The following is a 19055-nucleotide window of genomic DNA, read 5'->3' as shown; positions in this document are numbered from 1 at the left end:
AATGAAGACATCACCCAGGCAGGGCCGGAGCTCAAGGCAGGAGCCACCTCCTACCACGGGGACTCAGCTCACGGAGCTGCGCTGCTTCTGACTGCTCGGAACGCCACCAAGGCCTCCTATCACGGTGGCCCACGCCTCCCAGGTGTGGCCAATCAGGAGGCTCAACTGAAATTACGTTCTTTCATCCTCCCCAAAAGTGAAAGGAAACCAGGCCAGGAGGTCAGAGAGACACATAATCATAATTTATTAAATCCACCATACAAAGAACGGCCAGAGAACACATCAGGACCAGAAGGGGTGAGGAGGCCATTTGGTCTGACTGCCCCAAGTGCTAGAAGGGCAGCGTGGACAAGGCCAGGATGCGAGTCCAATCCTGATACCCAGAAACGCACGGACCCAAGGCTTCTGGTTATGAGCCAAGGAGAGCCTGAACACTTAATCCATGCTTATTTCTAATCTCTCTGCTTCCTTTGGTACCACACTCTGATGCTTATCTACTTCTTGAGGCTGCAGGAAGAACCCTAAAGAAAACCTGACGAGCTGCAGTATAAAGAGCCCCTTTCGGAGGCGAAGGTGAGTTTGCAGGGGTCAGAGGAAGAACCCAGCCCTGGCCCCAGCCCCAGAGAGGCCCGACTGCCCTCTTTCCCCAAACAACACACACTCAGACCCCACTGCCCAGGGCACTGCACCTGCCCTTCCGAGGCACAGAGCAAGTCTGGGGCAGGAAGGGGGAAGCAGCAGATAGAGGAAAGGGAGAGAAAGATGCATCACGAAGTCGCTCTGACATCAAGTTCAACAGAAACACTTTTCCCAGAGTCGAGCAAACCTGTGGGGCCCGGCTGGGGAGCCCTCTGGAGATGAAAGCAAAACACCAATAACTTAGCAAAATAAATACACTGAGGGTTCTCCCGGGACTCAGGAGACCCACTGAAGGTTCTAGGCTCTGGGTCAAGAAGGCTGAGGTTGTGCCTTGTGACGCACCTTAGGGGAAAACCCTACGAGATTCTAGAAGCTTCCATGGCAAAGAGAACTCACACCTGACTATCTGTGGCCCTGGAGAGTCTTTCTGCTAAAAGCTATTCCCTGAATGCACATCCCCTTCTCCCCAGAAGGACGAGGCCATGCAGTCCAAGTTCAGGTTCAGGTTCACGGACTGACCAGGCCTCAACGGGGAGCCCTTATTGACTGCCCGCAGGAGGCCCAGGTCAGCACAGGCCGAGGGTGGAGCAGGGAGAAAAACAGCTCGTGGCTAAGAACTGAACCATCTGCAGAAGGAACTTCATTCCCCCAGGACACACTGGGATCCCCCTGGACATCCGTGCCAATCTCACCCCTCCAGCTCTGACGAGGGCCTGCCTCTCAGGCAGCTGGACTCCCCCATACAACAGAAGAGAGGCTCTGCCACAGGGGAGAAGAGTGGATGATGGGAATCAAGATGCTGCCCTGGCTCCTGCTGGCAGATCCCGCCTCCCACAGGGCCAAGTGTCCAGAGGAGGTGCTCGTGCTCCGTCTGCCCAGCAGAGGCCGCAAGTCCTGGGTGCAGCCGGGAACAGCGAGGAAGTTAAAGTCAGTGCTAACAGCCTACAGGGGTGGTGGGCTTCTCCCCAGCAACCGCGGCGTCCGTCTCCCGGCAGCTCAGGTTTCCACCACGCGGATGAGAGGCATGGGCTTGGGGCTGGGGGGCTTGGATATCCTGATGCTGGAAAGGAAGGTGGAAGGATTGAGTGCCGTGGTGCCGCCCTCCCTTCCCAGAGCCTCCCCTCCACACCTGCCTTTGGAATCACACATCAGTGCCAGCTGGCCTCTCGGTGCACGGAGCCCTGGAGCAGCAATAGCCAGGGACAACACGGAGCCCTGGAGCAGCAATAGCCAGGGACAACTAAGAGAAGCCTGGGGAGCGGGGATGGACACTTGTGTCTGGTGGCAGGGGTGGTGAAAAGGAAGGGGCAGTTAAGTAACAGAGTGCACAGAGCTGTAATTCTTGACCTTTTCCAAGCTTTTGTGCCTTTCTGTGAGTCTCCTGGAAGCAACAGCACCTCTCTCTAGGGATGGGCAATATATTCACACACATTTATGTAATATGCATGTAGTACAAAATGCAGTGTGCATGAAATTTCAGGACAGTCATATACCTCTATGAGCCATTCATAGGCCCCCTCAAGTTCATGGTTATCAGGCTGTACTCTCGGTGAGAAAATGGTTCTGGGGGAGAAAGGGTCAGACTGGAGCCCGAGAAAGGCCAGCTGGGTTTCAAAGACTTGCCCTTAGCTTAGCATGAAAGGTTTCACAAAGTTCTGTCTCTCCCCCCTGCCCCTCCTACCTGGGACCACTCGATACAGGTACACTCACCTGCCCAGGTTCTCTGTCTTGGCCCGGGTCTGGGTGCTGAAGTTGCCATGACTGACTTGTTTTTCTATGAGGTGTTCTATCCGGTCATGCATCTCTAAATTCTGAAACACAGGCTACGGGGTTAGGAGGGGCCTTATTCCAGCCTGCCCACCTGTCACGTTTAGCTGGCTCCCTCCGGGCTCTCCAGCTGTTTATGCCACTCTTGCTCCCACCATCCGGGTGTCCTCTCCCCTCATTTTCATCACGACAGACTGCTTGCTCTTTCTCCAATCCTTACTACTCAACAACTCTGGGTAACACTGATCATTTCCCATATATAATTTCTTGTCATCGGCTGAGCTATCCACTTGCCTTGGTCAATAAGCTATTCTATAAAGCATCCTTAGGTCTCCCTTTCTTTCTTTTTTTAATGTATGTTATCGCTAACCCTGGACTGCAAACTCCCTGAAGATAAACAACCCTGTTTCTCCTTTATCTCCTGCACTGCAAGGGGTCTTTGCACGTTCTCTGCACAGTCACTGGACAGGAATGCCCTGCAGCAGAGTGGACCTTAGACCAGGCAGACAACTCATTAGCTAACCGGGTCCATCCCTGTGGCCATCACGCCTCCTCCTGCTCCAAAGTCCCCAGCCCCCTTGTCAGCCCTGTGCTGCCCAGGTATGCGGCTTGCACCAGGATGACCCGGGCAGGTTTCACCATTGTTAGCAACTCCCTGGGGTTCTCAGAAAATATTTACCCAGCCAAAGCGAGGGTTAAGCAACTATCCCAGAGCCTGCCTCCCAAGCAGCAGCAGGATCAAGACACCCTCTGCCCGCCAGGATTCCCCCTCCAGCACACACACCTCTGCCTCCAAGTAGGCGACTTTCTCCTTGAGCTCCTGGATGGTGGTGTCCTTGGACTGGATCACAGCTTTTGAATTCTGGAGCTGCAAAAATGTAGTAGGAGATGCTGGCGCTCATTCTGCAATGACTCATTGCACACTGGCCGAGCTTCGCCCCAGCTGCTGGGGAAGCGGTTGGTGAAAGGTAGCACCTGCAACTCTCAGGGACCTGATGAGCTTTTCTACAGAAGCTTCACTTTTTTTTTTTAAATTTATTTGGAAGGCAGAGTTATAGAGAGACAGAGGGAGAGGAAGACAGACAGACAGACACGGATTTTCTATCCATTGGTTCACTCCCCAAGTGGCCACAATGGCTAGGGCTGGGCCAAGACAAAGCCAGGAGCCAAGAGCCTGGAGCCTCTCCCACGTGGATGCAGGGGCCCAAGCACTTTGGGCCACCTTCTGCTCTGCTGCTTTTCCAGGCATGTTAGTAGGGAGCTGGATCAGAAGTGGGGCAGCCAGGTCTTGAACCAGAACTCATATGGGATGGCAGCATTGCAGGTGACGGCATAACCCACTATGCCACAGTGCCAGCCCCAGAAGCTTCACTTGAACTAATATTAAACTCTGGATTGTCCTGGGGCTGGGGTGGGGAAGGGTGAGGAGAACACCACCCTGAACATCCAAAATACATAATGGATGATCCAAAACCATTGCAGTCGGCTTTGGAAAATACAAATTATTTATTGATTCAAGAAATATCAAATGTGGACTCTATGACAGATCCCATGGTAGAGAATGGGAATCAGTAGTAAACAAAACAGATACAAATGGGACTGACATGAAGCAACAGGCCTTTCCCATAAGGGGGCCTTACATTTTCCAAACAGTTCTGCAGACCGGCACATCCTGAGTCTGCTATCCTAAAGCCCAGGCGGGGCAAGACAGGACACCTGCCACGCGGCACAAAGACCGATAATCTGCGCCTCAATAATTCATTCACCAACACTCGCCACAGAGTCTGCAGGAGACTAATCTCTTCCTTCCTTTTCCATTGGCAAGCAGAAGGCAAAAAGAGTGGGAGAAAGATGGGAGATAAGCAAATCCCCTAAGCAAAGACCCCTAGTATATGGTAACTGCAAATGTTTTCCAGGAGACACGTGGATCTAAGCTAAGCTCCTCAGCAGGACAGATAAGTGAGGCATGGACCGGGGGTAACAACCCGGGCCGGCTGAGATCCCATGCTGCTCACCTGCTCTATCATCTGCCGGACCTTCCGCTGCTGGCTCTTGAGCATGTCATCCAGGTGGTGGATCTTCTCCCGCAGCCCAGCGACTTCCTTTTCCAGGCTGGCAGCCCTGGGGAGAGAACCAGGGGGCTGAGGCCACCCAGTCACAGCAAGAGCCCGGGCGTGGGAGGGTCTCACCAGGGGTGACTCCCTCAGCACGACTCTCCTGGGGACCTCAGAGCATCCTGAGATCATCTAGTGCAAATAAGGAAACCAAGGCACCAGAGGGTAAATCAGAACCAGTGGGTGGTGGTTCCAGGGGTTTGAATCAACAAGGCAAGACTTCCTGAGCAACAAAGTTACCAGGAACAGGGCTGCTGCGTGTGTGACGAGCTCATTACCGGAAAAATTCCAGAAGAAGCTGGGATTGTTACCTCCAACACCATCGCGATGCTGCGGGCATTTTACAATGATCGGGAGGAGACAGGATTTGAGGAGCCCTACAGCTTCTTCACACAATCTGTTCCTAAGTCTCCTGATTCTCAAACCACTGCTGCTTCCTTTGCATCTTCCAAGCAAACTGAGCCAAGATACCCACAGGCCGGTGTGACATAACACGACGTGGGTATTTGGTCCCTGTCCCAGTTTCCAACACAGAGCTTCTAAGACCCTTGCAAACTCTTGGGTTCAGAGGTGATAGAAGGGGTTCAGGGAGCATCCAGGCTGGTGAATATGTCCGCATGCCAAGGGAGTGGCACACCCCAACTCCACGGCACAGAAGCTCCTGCACCCTTCTGCACCTGGTCCTCTGTAGCCCTTCATCTGTTCACTTGAATTCTTTAGGATTTTTTAATAATGAATCAGTAATAGTAAATAAAGTATTCCCTGGGACTTAGGAGCCATTACAGCAAATTACCAAACCTGAGTAGGAGGCTGTGGGAACCCCCGGTGTGTAGCCCAGTTGGACAGTGGTGCAGGTATCCCTCGACCCAGTACTTAACAACTTGTGTCTGACATGGGAACGGTCTCTAAGTAGTCTCAGAACTGAACTAAATTGTAGGATACCAGTTAATGGCAATAGAGAATTATTTTTTAAAATTAATTTATTTAAAGATTTATTTATTTGAAAGCCAGAGTTACAATGAGAGAGGGAGAGACAGAGAGAGGGGGGGGAGCGGAATCCTCCATCTGCTGGCCCACTCCCCAGATGGCCGCCCATGTGGGTAGCAGGAGCACAAGCACTTGGGCCATCCTCTGCTGCTTTCCCAGGCACATTAGCAGGGAGCTAGATTGGAAGTGGAGCAGCCAGGATTTGAACCGGTGCCCATATGGGATGCTGGCACTGCAGATGGTAGTTTAAACTGCTGAGCCTAGTGCCAGCCCAAAAGATTTGTTTGGTGTGGAAAAGCTACACATTTGGTGTCAGAGGAGCTGGAGTAGAGGACACTTTTCCTTTGGGAGGAAAAGTTCCAGGAGTTTGGACCCCTGGAAAACTGCTGATACCAAACATTCCACAGCTCTGCCTGGAAGATGACAATTGAACTGAAAGAAGATGGGTGGGGCTGGGGTGCAGTGGGCTACCTTTTAAGCTGAGCCACCTCATATACTCCCAGAACTCAAACATGCTGTTTCTGGGGCTGGTGCTGTGGTATAGTGGCTGAGCCTCCACCTGCAACACCAGCATCCCACATGGGCACCACTTCATGTCCCGGCTGCTCCTCTTCCAATCCAGCTCCCTGCTGATGGCCTGGGAAAGCAGTAGAAGATGGCCCAAGTCCTTGGGCCCCTGCACCCATGTGGGAGACCTGGAAGAAGCTCCTGGCTCCTGGCTTCAGACTGGCCCAGCTCCAGCCGTTAAGGCCATTTGGGGAGTGAACTAGTGGACGGAAGACATGACTCTCTCTCCCTCTCTCTGTAACTATGCTTCTCAAGTAAATAAATCATAAGAAAAAAGTATTTATGATGCATAGCTGTCAGCTGGCAGTCCCAAGCCTGGGTTCTGGATTATCTAGTCCTTTTTGTCTCCCTTGCTCCTCCCCTTGCTCTGCCACGAGTACCTCCTCCACCACAGAGGAAGAAGGGGTGGTGAGCGAGATCCTTCCCTGCATGCAGGTGGTGCGGGGGTTGGTTCCAGGTCTGCCCACCCTGTGGATACAGAAATCCACCTGTGCACAAGTCCAGTGCCCACAACAGCCTGTGCTGGGCCAAGCTGAAGTCAGGAGCCCAGAATTCCACCTGGGCCTCCCACATGGGTGGCAGGGTCCTAAGCAGTTGGGCGGTCATCTGTTGCCAACCAGGGTGCACATTAGCAGGAAGCTGGATTCAAAGGGGAGTAGTGGGGACTTGAACTAGCACTCTGGCATGGGAGGAAGGTGTCCCAAGCAGCTTAACTGGCTGCACCACGGTGCTCTCCCCTCTCTTATATGTGAAACATCTCTAGGCTACTTGTATTAGCTAATATGGTACAATTGCTATGTAAAGTGTTGTTAGGCTGTATCATTTAGAGCATCATGACAAGAAAAAGAAGTCTGTACACATTTGGTCAGATGTAATTTTTTTGTTTTGCAAATATTTGATTCTCAGTTGGCTGGATGAATCCGTGGATACAGAACCCATAGATACAGCCGGCCAAGTGGAACTTAAAAGTGATTCTGCTATGACGTCAGGTCAGAAAGAGAGCTCTCCTAAGATGTCACCTCCTTTCATGCATGGCAGGTCAAATCCAGGTTCTCCTAAAAGACAGAACACGCCCCGGCAGAGGGCTCCTGACAGGCAAGGACTGTGCCTGTTAACCCAGCAATTCCTTAGATGGCCCATCAGGCAATGGCTGTTGAACTAAAATAAAAAGAAAGTTCAACTTACACATTCAATGGATTTTGGACCCCATATGCTGATGTTAAATTTGGTTTACCACTGGAGGACTTTTTTATTAGTGGCCAACAGCATAAAGAATTTCCAAATTCCTGAGGAGCCAGCAGGTGCTTTTTTTTTTTTTTTTTTTTCCTGCAGGTTTCACTGGTCTGGGGCCTCTGACCCCTGCTGGCCACATGGAATGTGCATGACTCCAACTGTGGAAGTAAAAAGCAGTATAGTGCTTCTCAGCTTCTACCTGAATCACTTCAGCAAGAGGAGGATCAGTGTCTCTGCGGGCAACCGCACACTGGGTTCCCACCAGCCCACCTGAGGTCGCCAGTGAGTGTCACCCACAAGTAGATTAGAGTCGGGATTTTTGGTGGGGGGAGGGCTTGGGGTAGAAACTGGGGTGATTTGATTTTTTTTTTTTACATGATTGAGGTTTTATATTTTTTACCCAGAAACCTTTTATTTAAGGAATACAAACTTCATGATTTTCATAAATACAATTTTAAGAATATAGTGATTCTTCCCACTATACCCACACTACCACCTACACTACCACCCCTCTTCCTCCTTCCTCTTATTCTTATTTTTTAATAAGATCTATTTTTAATTAACTTTATACACATACAATTAACCCCATACTAAGGAAAGAGTACCACAAACTGTATGAAAAAAAAAAAAAACTGTTCCTCAACAATCAAGACAAGGGCTGTTCAAAGTCACTGCTTCTTGAAGTGTTAATTTGACTTCTACAATTTACCTCTGGGATGCTCTATTAGTTATCACAGATCAGGGAGAACATATGATATTTGTCCTTTTGGGACTGGCTTATTTCACTAAGTATGTTTTCCAGTTTCATCCATTTTGTTGCAAAAAAAAAAAAAAAGGATTTCATCATTTTTTTTTACTGCTATGTAGTATTCTGTGGTATCTACATCCCATGAGTTCTTTATCCAGTCTTCAGTTGACAGGCATTTGGGTTGATTCCATATCTTAGCTGTTGTGAACTGAACTGCAATAAATATGGGGGTGCAGATAGCTCTTTCATAAGTTGATTTCATTTCCCAGGTAAATTTATAGGAGTGGGATGGCTGGGTCATATGGTAGGTCTATATTCAGATTTCTGAGGTGTCTCCATACTGTCTGTTTTTTTTTTTTTTTTTTGACAGGCAGAGTGGATAGTGAGAGAGAGAGAGACAGAGAGAAAGGTCTTCCTTTTCCGTTGGTTCACCCTCCAATGGCCGCCACGGCCGGCGCACCGCGCTGATCCGAATCCAGGAGCCAGGTGCTTCTCCTGGTTTCCCATGGGGTACAGGGCCCAAGCACTTGGGCCATCCTCCACTGCACTCCCTGGCCACAGCAGAGAGCTGGCCTGGAAGAGGGGCAACTGAGACAGAATCCGGCACCCCGACTGGGACTAGAACCTGGTGTGCCGGCAGTGCAAGGCGGAGGATTAGCCTATTGATCCACGGCACTGGCCTCCATACTGTCTTTACCAGTTTACATTCCCACCAACAGTGGATTAGGCTACCAAAAAACACCACATCCTCGCCAGCATTTATTGTTTGTTGACTTCTGTATGAAAGCCATGCTCATAGGGTATGTGTATCTGTGTGTGTGTGTGTGTGTGTGTGTGGCAAAACCTCATTGTGGCTTTGATTTGCATTTCCTGAGGGCTAGTGATCCTGAGCATTTTTTCATGTCTGTTGGCCATTTGGATATCCTCTTCTGAAAAATGCCTGCTTAAGCCCTTTGCCCATTTCTTAACTGGGTTGTTTGCTTTGTTGTTGAGTTTCTTGATCTCTTTATATATTCTGGTTATTAATCCTCTATCAATTTCATAGTTTGCAAATAATTTCTCCCATTCTGTCATTGCCTCTTCACTTTGCTGAGTGTTTCTTTTGCAGAGCAGAAGCTTCTCACTTTGATGTAATCCCATTTGTCAATTTTGGCTTTGGTTGCCTGTGCCTCTGGGATCTTTTCCAAGAACTCTTTGCCTAGGCCAATGCCTTGCAGGTTTTCCCCAATGTTCTCAGATAATTTGATGGTACTGGGTCATTGATTTAGGTCTTTAATCCATTTTGAGTGATGTTTGTGTAAGGTGTTAGGTAGGGGTCTTGCTTCATACTTCTGCATGTGGAGATCCAGTTTTCCCAGCACCATTTTCTGAAGAGACTGTTCTTGCTCCAGGGATTGATTTTAGCTCCTTTGTCAAAAATAAGTTGGTTGTAGATGTTTGGGTTGATTTCTGGTGTTTCTATTCTGTTCTATTGGTCTATTCATCTGTTTTTGTACCAGTACCAGGCTGTTTTGATTATAACTGCCCTGTAGTATGCCTTGAAATATGATATTGTTATGCCTCTGGCTTTGTTTTTGTTATTTAAAGTTGCTTTAGGTATTTGGAGTCTCTTATGTTTCCATATGAATTTCAGCATCATTTTTTCTAGATCTGAGAATGTCCTGGGTATTTTGATTGGTATTTCACTGAATCTGTAAATTCCTTTAGGTAGTATGGACATTTTGATGATACTGATTCTTCCAATCCATGAACATGGAAGATTTTTCTATTTTTTTGTATCTTCTATTTCTTTCTTTAATATTTTGTAATTCTCACTGTAGAGATATTTGACCTCTTTTGTTAAATTTATTCCAAGGTATTTGATTTTTCTTTTGGTAGTTATTGTGAATGGGATTGATCTTAGAAGTTCATCTCAGCTATGACATTGTTTGTGTATACAAAGCTGTTGTTTTTTTTGTGTTGATTTTATATACTGCTTCTTTACCAAATTCTTTCATTAGTTCCAATAGTCTCTTAGTGGAATCTTTTGGGTCCCCTATATATAGAATCATGTCATCTGCAAATAGGGATAATTCGACTTCCTCCTTCCTAATTTGTATCCATTTGATTTCTTTTTTTTTTTTAATTTTTTTTTTTTTTAATTTTTGACAGGCAGAGTGGACAGTGAGAGAGAGACAGAGAGAAAGGTCTTCCTTTTGCCGTTGGTTCACCCTCCAATGGCTGCCGCGGTAGCGCGCTGCGGCCGGCGCACCGCGCTGTTCCGATGGCAGGAGCCAGGTGCTTATCCTGGTCTCCCCTGGGGTGCAGAGCCCAAACACTTGGGCCATCCTCCACTGCACTCCCTGGCCACAGCAGAGAGCTGGCCTGGAAGAGGGGCAACCGGGACAGGATCGGTGCCCCGACCGGGACTAGAACCCGGTGTGCCGGCGCCGCAAGGCGGAGGATTAGCCTGTTGAGCCACGGCGCCGGCCTCCATTTGATTTCTTTTTCTTGCCTAATGGCTCTGGCTAAAGCTTCCAGGATTAGATTGAACAGAATGGTGAATGTGGGCATCCTTGTCTGGTTTCAGATCTCAGTGAGAATGCATTCAACTTTTCCCCATTCTATAAGACACTGGCCATAGATTTGTCATAAACTGCCAGGACTGTGTTGAGGAATGTTTCTTCTATACACAATTTGCTTAAATTCTTCATCATGAAAGGGTGTTATATTTTATCAGATACTTTCTCTGCATCTATTGAGATAATCATATGGTTTTTGTTCTTCAGTTTGTTAATATGATGTATCACATTGATTAATTTGTGAATGTTGAACCATCCCCGCATACCAGGGGTAAATCCAACTTGGTCCGGGTAATATTATGGCATTTCAAAAGGTTCATGGAGGGGCCAGTGCTGTGCAGTAGTCAGTAAAGCAGCTGCCTGCTGTGCAGCATCCCATGTGGGCACTGTTTCAAGTCCTGGCTGCTCCACTTCCAATCTAGCTCTCTGCTATAGCCTGGGAAAGTAGTGGAGGATGGCCCAAATGCTTGGGTCCCTGTGCCCACATGGGAGACCTGGAGTAGGCTCTGGGCTCCTGGCTTTGGATCAGCCCAGCTCCAGCCATTGTGGCCATTTGGGGAGTGAATCAGAAGACGGAAGACCTCTCTCTCTCTCTGCCTCTGCCTTTTTTTTTTTTTTAAAGATTTATTTATTTATTTGAAAGGCAGATTTACAGAAAGGCAGAGACAGAGAGAGGTCTTCCACCCACTGGTTCACTCCCCATATGGCTGCAATGGCTGGAGCTGCACCAATCCGAAGCCAGGATCCAAGAGCTTTTTCTGGATCTCCCACATGGGCACAGGGGCCCAAGGACTTGGGCCATCTTCTGCTGCTTTCCCAGACTATAACAAAGAGCTGGATTGGAAGTAGAGCAGCCGGGACTTGAATTGGCACTCATATGGGATACCAGCACTGCAGGTGGTAGCCTTACCTGCTATGCCACAGCACTGGCACCCTCTGCCTTTCAAATAAAGAAATAATTTTTAAAAAAAGGTTCTTGGAAAATGGAATTAGAAGATAAGTTCATTTGGTGCACCAAGTGTTGAAATCCCTGCAGTTTTTCCTATGTGCACTTTCCACGAACTTTGTGAAGCCCCCTCGCACATGCACGGTGGCCCCCTGGGGGAGGACAGGCTGCAACAGTGGATCTTGGCCACCCTCACCTGATGTTGGCTCCAAAACCAGAAAATCCTTCTCCCTAGGTTAGCACCCTGTGGAAAATGAGCTCCCCGGAGACGGCAGCCTCGTCCCTGGGCAGGGCTCCTACCTGAGCAAGTGCCTTGTGAGTCAGTGCTGTAAGATCTGACATCAGCACCAGCTTCCTCCCAGGCCTGGCCACCACGGGAGCTGCAGGCTGCACCCCGAGTTCCCAGTGAACAGGGCCCTTACTTGTCTCGTTCCGCTTGGCAGTCAGCATTCTTGCTCTGAAGTTCCTCCAGGGCCATCTCCCCTTCCCCGACTTTTGCCAGCAAAGCCTGGTGCTCCTGGGTGGGCCAAGGGAAAGGAGATCACGGCTGAGAAGATGGCAGGAGCGTCTGTGTTTGCAGCGAGATGGGCACTCGGGCTGGGACTCAGCCCCTACTGGGCCTGGGACAGCTGCCAAAGAGCAGCAGGCCAAGCTGGTTTGATGGGCGCCCTCCACTGTCAGGGATTGCCCTTCCCACCCTCGGCACAGACACTTCCCAGCCTCACCCAGCTGCAGGGAGGGAGGACCTGGTCCACCTGTAGGCACGGCTGCCAGGCCCTGCAAAACCAGCTCAGGTGGCTTCTTAGGAGCAGTCTGCAAAAGGCCCAAATGGGCACCTGCACATGAACCTCAGGAGGTGGCAGTGGGCTCCACTCCGGTTAGGGGCAGACCAAAGTTAAATGGAAGACCTTTCCATTCCTTAAAGGCTAAAAAGTTTTCAAAGCACTTTCCCTCGAGAGGCAGCTGTTGCGTGAGCCTGTGTGGAGCTGCTGGCAGGGGCAGCCTGGGCAGCTTCCGGGGCAGGGAAACGGGCTCCAGTAAGCAGGACCCCACCCCCCACCCAGTAATCACCGTCTCCATCCCCAGCAAGCGCCTCTGCAGCTCTCCGATCTCTGCCTCTTTCTGCGCCACTCTGTCCTCCTCTCTCTGAAGGGCCAGGTTGCTCTGTTCTGCTTCTCGCTGGTACCGGCTGAGTGTGACCTATGACACAGGATGCAGGAAAATTCAATGGCGGTGGGAAAAAAGAGCTAATGTGGACAAAAACCATAGAAAAGAACCCTGGGCTTGTGGTGGGAAAAGGAGGCAACTCTGACGAGTACATGGTCCCCTCCCTCTTGTGCAGGAATCCAGCAGATCAAATATTTCCAAAGTAACTGGCACACAGTTGATCACTCCACTTTAAATTTTTGCTGACCGATTTATGTATCTTCATTGTTTATTTGAAAGCAGAGATGAACAGAAAGAGATCTTCCATCCACTGGTTCACTCCTCAAATGCCTGCAACAGCCAGGGCTTGGCTAAGCTGAAGTCAGGAGTCTGAAACTCCATCTGAGTCTCTCATGTGGGTGGCAGAGACCCGGGTGCTTGAGCCACCATCTGCTCCCTCCCAGGACGCTTATTAGCAGGAAGCTGGATTGAAATTGGAGGTGGAACTCGAACCCAGGTCCTCTGACATGGGATGTGGCGACGTAACCACTGCTTGCTCCACTTTGGAAGCCACCAGCACTGCTTTTCGGTTGGGCTGGCTGACTGCAACCCCGCCTGAATCCTCCAGCGCCACTCAGGCTCAGCCCAGGGTTGTGGCTGTCCTAATGGTGCAACAGTAGGCAGTTGATGGGGAGATACGGCCTTCCTCCCCCTTCCTCCCGTCTTCCCTACTCTTCCTCACTTTCTTGAGAGCCCACATACAAAGGCCAAAGGGGTACCCGGAAGAGCTACTGAGCCCTAGGAAGAATTTGTCTTTTATCACAGATAAGAGACCACTTTGGAAAGGAAGTTGAGAACCTTAACATGAGAAAGTCAAGTTAAGAACTTGCCTCACTCCTTTCTCCCACCTGCCTTGGGACTACTCCTACTAATTCTTCAGGTCTCTTTCAGTGTCCCCTACTCCCAGGGAGCAGGGGAGCCCTGGGAGCCTTGGCAGGAACCCCCAGAGGACTCACAGCCCATCCTTCTTGCAGCACGGAGCAGATTTTGCCCAGGCACTGTGTGCAGCCAGACCAGTGCCGCCTGCCGGCTTCACAACAGCGCAGACCTTGAGTGCCATTGCATTCCAGCTGTCTGCACGGGACCGAACTCTCAGTAACTGCCGGATAGAATCACGAATGGAGCTGATGTGCGTCTAGTCCAGATCTCTCCTCTCACAAGCGGCTCGACTGAGCTCTTCAAGGTTTGTTGGCCGGTGAATGACAGAGCCAGTCCTGGGACTCAGCCACTCGCCCTCTGTGCCAGGGCTCCCCTGCTCCCCACGCTGACTCACTGCGTACAGGGCAGGAGGGGGTGCTCAGCAGTTAAGATGCCTGCAACCCGCGTCGGATGTTCTAATTGTTCTCACTCCTGACCCCAGCACCCTGCGAATGCAGACCCTGTGAGAGGCAGCAGTGATGGCTCAGGTAACTGGGTCCCTGCCACTCACCAGAGAGATCTGCATTGAGTTCCTGGCTTCTGGCCCCGGCCAGTCCTGGCTATTGTGACCAGTGGATGAGGGTGCTCTCTGTCTCTGTCTTTCTAATAAATTTTAAAAAATAATAATTTTTAAGCATTAAAAAATAAATTCAGGAGGGGAGCTGCACAGTGCTGTGACCCAGATGATAATCAAAGGGACTCAAGGAGCCACTGCTGCTGCAGAAAACTAAAAAAAAAAAAAAGTGGTGGAGAAGCAGTCACTTCTGGAATGCTTAGCCAGGCCTGGGAAGCAGAAGGCAGTGGCCAGTTCGTCTAGCTCCTCCGGAAGCCAGACTCAGGGAGGAGAAGCACCACACAGGGTGGCGTGTGCCAGGACGTGTCCGCAGCAAACTCACTGCAAGTCCTCCCTGACAGCAAGCAGCCGGTCCAACAGGAAACCCACGCTAATGGCAGGTTGTTTTCATGGTAACTGACAACCTTGCCCTTCTTCTCCCACGTTCAGAAAGGTGGCCCGCAGAGTCCAGCTCACCAGGAGAGACAAAGAACTGCGCTAAGTGACCCATGCTGGCCTGAAATGGACCAGTTCCATGGGCAGGAAGTTAAAAGCAAGGGCCCTCGCTTTCTGGACATAAACACCATGGCCAGCTGACGTGTACTCCGAACTTGTCTTAACAAAGATATGGTCCAGTGCTCGAAACCCTCTCCCCGCTCCTACCTTCCCACTCCGCCCGAGAATCATAAACCTAAGGAGAAAACAAAATAAACTCCCTTATTCACATCAGTCCCTGTAGCTCCAGCCAGTCTGGCCACCAAAGGAACCTCTTAACTGTGCGAGGGCGTGCCATCCGACCCAGCAGTGGGGCCAGCCCTGTGGGCGCTCCCTATGGCCGGTGGATGCTGGCCATGGTCTCTAACCATGGGGTTAAAGAAAACAACCCCTTCCGCAGACTTTTTTTTTTTTTTTTAAAGATTTATTTACTTATTTGAGAGACAGAAAAACAGACAATGCTCCCAGGGACTGGTTCACACTACAAATGCCCACAATGGCCAGAGCTGGGCTGAGGCCAAAGCCCGGAGCCAGGAGCCTAACCTCAGTGTTCCATGTGGGTGGCAGGAACCCAATCATTCGAGCCATAGTAGCTGCTTCCCTGGGTTTGCGGCAGTAGGAAGCAGGGGTCAGGAGCTGAAGGCTGGCACCGAACCCAGGCACTCTGACATGGGATACAGGTGTCTGACGTCCACCCCGAGAAGAGCCCCTTCTAAGCCATGGGCAGTGGGGGACAGCTGTCAGGAACCTTCCAGGCCTATGACTTAGGGCATTTTTGCTCAGGCTCTGGAATCCAGAGCAATGGATCAGATCCCTGAAGCCCTTTGTGTGTGGTCAAAACCAGAAAGTATTTCTGGAATTTCTGCAACTTCATAATGCTTGGAAACGCAGATTTCTTTACAGTATTCACAACCCAGTCATGGCTACAGCCTCTGGCCTCACCTGCCCCTTCCTCCTGCTTTGTTCCTAACACGTGGGAACCGCTGATGATGAAACTGATACATCATCAACCAAATCATCCACATTGTGGAATATGAAACAGATGCAGTGGGGCCAGCACTGTGGCATAACAGGTTAGGCTGCTGCCTGCAGCGCCGGCATCCCATATGGGTTTGAGATCCGGCTGCTCCACTTCTGATCCAGCTCTCTGCTATCACCTGGGAAAGCAGTGGAAGATGGCCCAAGTGCTTCAGCACTTGCCTCCATGTGGGAGACCCAGAAGAAGCTCCTGGCTCCAGATTGGCCTGGTTCTGGCCATTGTGGCCATTTCAGGAATGAACCAGCGGGAAAAAGACCTCTCTCTCTCTCTCTCTCTCTCTCTCTCTCTCCCTCCTGCCTCTATAATGCTACCTTTCAAATAAATAAATAAATCTTTAAAAAGAAATAGATGTAACTGTTTACTATGTGGCTACTTTGGGCTAAGACCACAAACTAACCTTAGTATTACCTTCAGTCTAAAATACATACAATAGGAAAATATACTCATTAAACTGATCAAAAAACATACAATAACTTATAGTTATAAAATCTTTTAGTCATAAAGTGCTCTCACATTCTCCCCTCAGTCCACGTGTGATGCGGATTTCATGTTTTTTTTTTTTTTTTTTTTTTTTTGCAAAAGTTGAAACCAATGCTTAGGTTAAATCGCTGAAATAAGACTTTACCCTGGACACAGTTTTATTATACTCAGTGCCTTTCTCCATCACTCCCCTCTTCTCAGAACGTTCCAGGGCGAAGTAGAGCTCAGGCTGACCTTCCTCTTCCACTAGCTCCTAGCATGCCTAGGCAGCATTCAATGCCACCATAACATAATTATGACATCAAAAACACCTCACTGTGAATGAACAACAGCAGGTGACAGATGGCTAATCTCATGTAGCATAGTTAGAAAACTGCCTAGCAGGGACAGTAACAATGTGTAGTGGGTAAAGCCACAGCCTGCCACGCTGGCATTGCATGTGGACGCTGGTTCGAGTCCTGGATGCTCCACTTCCTATCTGGCTCCATGCTAACGCACCTGGGAAAGCAGTAGAGTATGGCTCAAGTACACGGGCCTCTGCCACCCACACAGGAGATCCAGAAGAAGCTCCTGGCTCCCGACTTTGGACCAGCCCAGCTCCAGCTGTTGTGGTCACATGGGGAGTGAACCAGTGAATGGAAGACCTTTCTCTCTCTCTCTCAATTCTGCCTTTCAAATGAAAAACTCTTTAAAAAAACTGCCAGTGTACTTCATTTTATACTGAAATAATTTTCTAGGAAGCATAGAAGACCTCACATACTTTTAATAATAGGGAGCTTCTATTCTGTAATTATAAATTTGTATTTTTAAAAAATTTCCATAATAACATAGTCTCACTTAAAAAAATCCATTACTTTTATAACACTATCACAGACCTCCACATAGTGAGGCTAAGTCCTCTGATTCCATGGCCGCCCTTCTTCCTACAGCACAGACTCCCTCATTGTACAGTTCACGCTTAGGAAGCAGCACACACTGGGAATTCAGTGGTGACGACAGCCAACGTCCTTGCCCGCACGGAGCTTTAGAGCTCACACAGAAAGGACTTCTGAACACCTGCTGTCCCAGACCAGCGCTACCTGTCAACTTCAGTAGAGCAGAGAATCAACAGCTGATCTTTGGGGCCGGCGTTGTGGCACAGCGGGTTAAACGGCCACCTGGCATCCCGCATGGGCACTGGTTCGTGTTCCATCTGCTCCACTTCCCATCCAGCTCCCTGTTAACGGCCTGGGAAAGCAGCAGATGATGGACCAAGTACTTGGACACTTGCACTCAAGTGGGAGACCCAGATGAAGCTCCTGGCTCCTGGTTTTGGCCTGGTCCAGCTCTGGCTGTTGAGGCCATTTTTGGGAGTGAACCAGGGGATAGAGGATCCCTCTCTCTTTCTTTCTCTCTCTGCCTCTCCCTGTCTCTCTCTGTAACTCTGCCTTTCAAATAAATAAAACATCTTTATTGAAAAAAAAAAAAAGAGAGAGAGAGAGCGAGAGAGCTCATCTTTGAACTGTGGGCCAGACATGGACCGCACACACTATAAATGTCCAGGAGAGACAAAGGCAGACAGGAAGTGCTGTGGGCCTCAAAGCCTTGCCTTTACAGACGGTGGCTCCCAGCTAGAAAGACGAGAATTCCACTCCGGCAAAGTCACTGGCACCTGCCTCCAGTAGCCCATCCCCTGGGGCGCCCCCTCCCTGCACCCCAGACCTCACCTCAAAAGCCACGCGGTCTGCCTGGTGCTGCCGCTCAGCCTCCCGCAGCTTGGCATTCAAGTCCCGCACGCTCCTCCTCAAGCTCGCGACGCCTTCGTTTGCGTAGGGGTCCGCCTCCAACCAGAAAAGAACAGGGGAGGTGAGGCCACCCTAGCTGTGACACTGTAAGACAAGGTCCCCTCCCCGGCACGCCGTGGTTGGCGCCACTTGCACAAGGAGAGGGTGAGTCTGAAGCAGCCAAGAAACCTGAGTTACTCAAGTGCAGAACATTCTCCCTCCCCACGGACAGAACTTAGCTAGCCTCAAGTCACCCAACCGTCTCAGGACATGCTCAGCAACTCTCACACCTACCAACCAAGGGTTTCGCAACAGGCGCGTGTCTCCGCCTTGGCTGTCCTGCTGCCTAACCTCCATCAGACTGGTGGAAGCGGGTTCTCCAAGGACAGGGCCTGGACCACACCCATCACAGAGGAGCAGCCTCCAGCCACATACATAAAGGCTACTCAGCACGTAGCAGGGAGACAGACAAGTTTAGGGCCAAAGGACCCAAGGGAGTGCAGGGATCCAGCTGTGGAAAAAGATGTCTCATCGAGGTTACTGCTCCGTCTCTCTCCCAGACACACCCAACCGTGGGCTGGTGCTTAGGGCTCCACTGACGTGTAGGGGCTTGCCCCACCTCTGCTGCACAGGCCCCAGACTCCCTGTGAGTCTGCCAGAGAAATCTCTCCCTGTCTCGCACAGCAGGGAGAAGCAGCACCTCCAACCCAGAGTCGGAGGGGGCTGGCCGGGTCCCCGTGGCCGCACTCCCGGGTGCTGTGGGCCTGGCTTTCCCTTCTTCATGGAAGCAGTAAGAAGATGCCCCACGGGCAGCCCCAGAAACAGGCAAGATAACATCAGGTGGAGCTTTGAGCTCTGAGAAGAAAGGCTGGAGGGATTTCACCAGTTATTATTAAAATTTGTTGCCGACAATGTATTTGCCAAATACGGTGATTCAAAGGAAAGGAAACATTGACACTGCACATCCAGAACGAGTAGCTTGAATCACCTTTTAAGTCTAGATGTCAGTAAGTTATCTGATTAATTCCCTATGTCCTCA

The 19055-nt window shown here is 50.1% G+C and overlaps 1 protein-coding gene across 3 annotated transcripts in view; it reads right to left on the bottom strand.

Annotated features, from left to right (window-relative positions):
• Positions 1–201: 201 nt before the first annotated feature.
• The window catches only part of TUFT1 (tuftelin 1), a 53503-nt gene continuing 34649 nt past the window's right edge, over positions 202–19055 (bottom strand). For 2 of the 3 annotated variants that reach the window (XM_062192260.1, XM_062192261.1), the window contains 7 exons: positions 17960–18073; positions 12634–12762; positions 11985–12079; positions 4422–4527; positions 3191–3274; positions 2350–2450; positions 202–1699 (listed from right to left, as the gene is read on the bottom strand). In XM_062192260.1, the coding sequence (XP_062048244.1) occupies positions 1636–1699; positions 2350–2450; positions 3191–3274; positions 4422–4527; positions 11985–12079; positions 12634–12762; positions 17960–18073 (693 nt within the window). In that variant the 3' untranslated portion in view covers positions 202–1635. The remainder of the gene's footprint in view (positions 1700–2349; positions 2451–3190; positions 3275–4421; positions 4528–11984; positions 12080–12633; positions 12763–17959; positions 18074–19055) is intronic. The other variant, XM_062192262.1, reaches the window with a different exon arrangement.

The sequence above is a fragment of the Lepus europaeus genome, chromosome 5 (genome assembly GCF_033115175.1).
Source record: "Lepus europaeus isolate LE1 chromosome 5, mLepTim1.pri, whole genome shotgun sequence".
Taxonomy (NCBI): Eukaryota; Metazoa; Chordata; class Mammalia; order Lagomorpha; family Leporidae; genus Lepus; species Lepus europaeus.
This window is presented reverse-complemented; position numbering and strand designations above follow the sequence as displayed.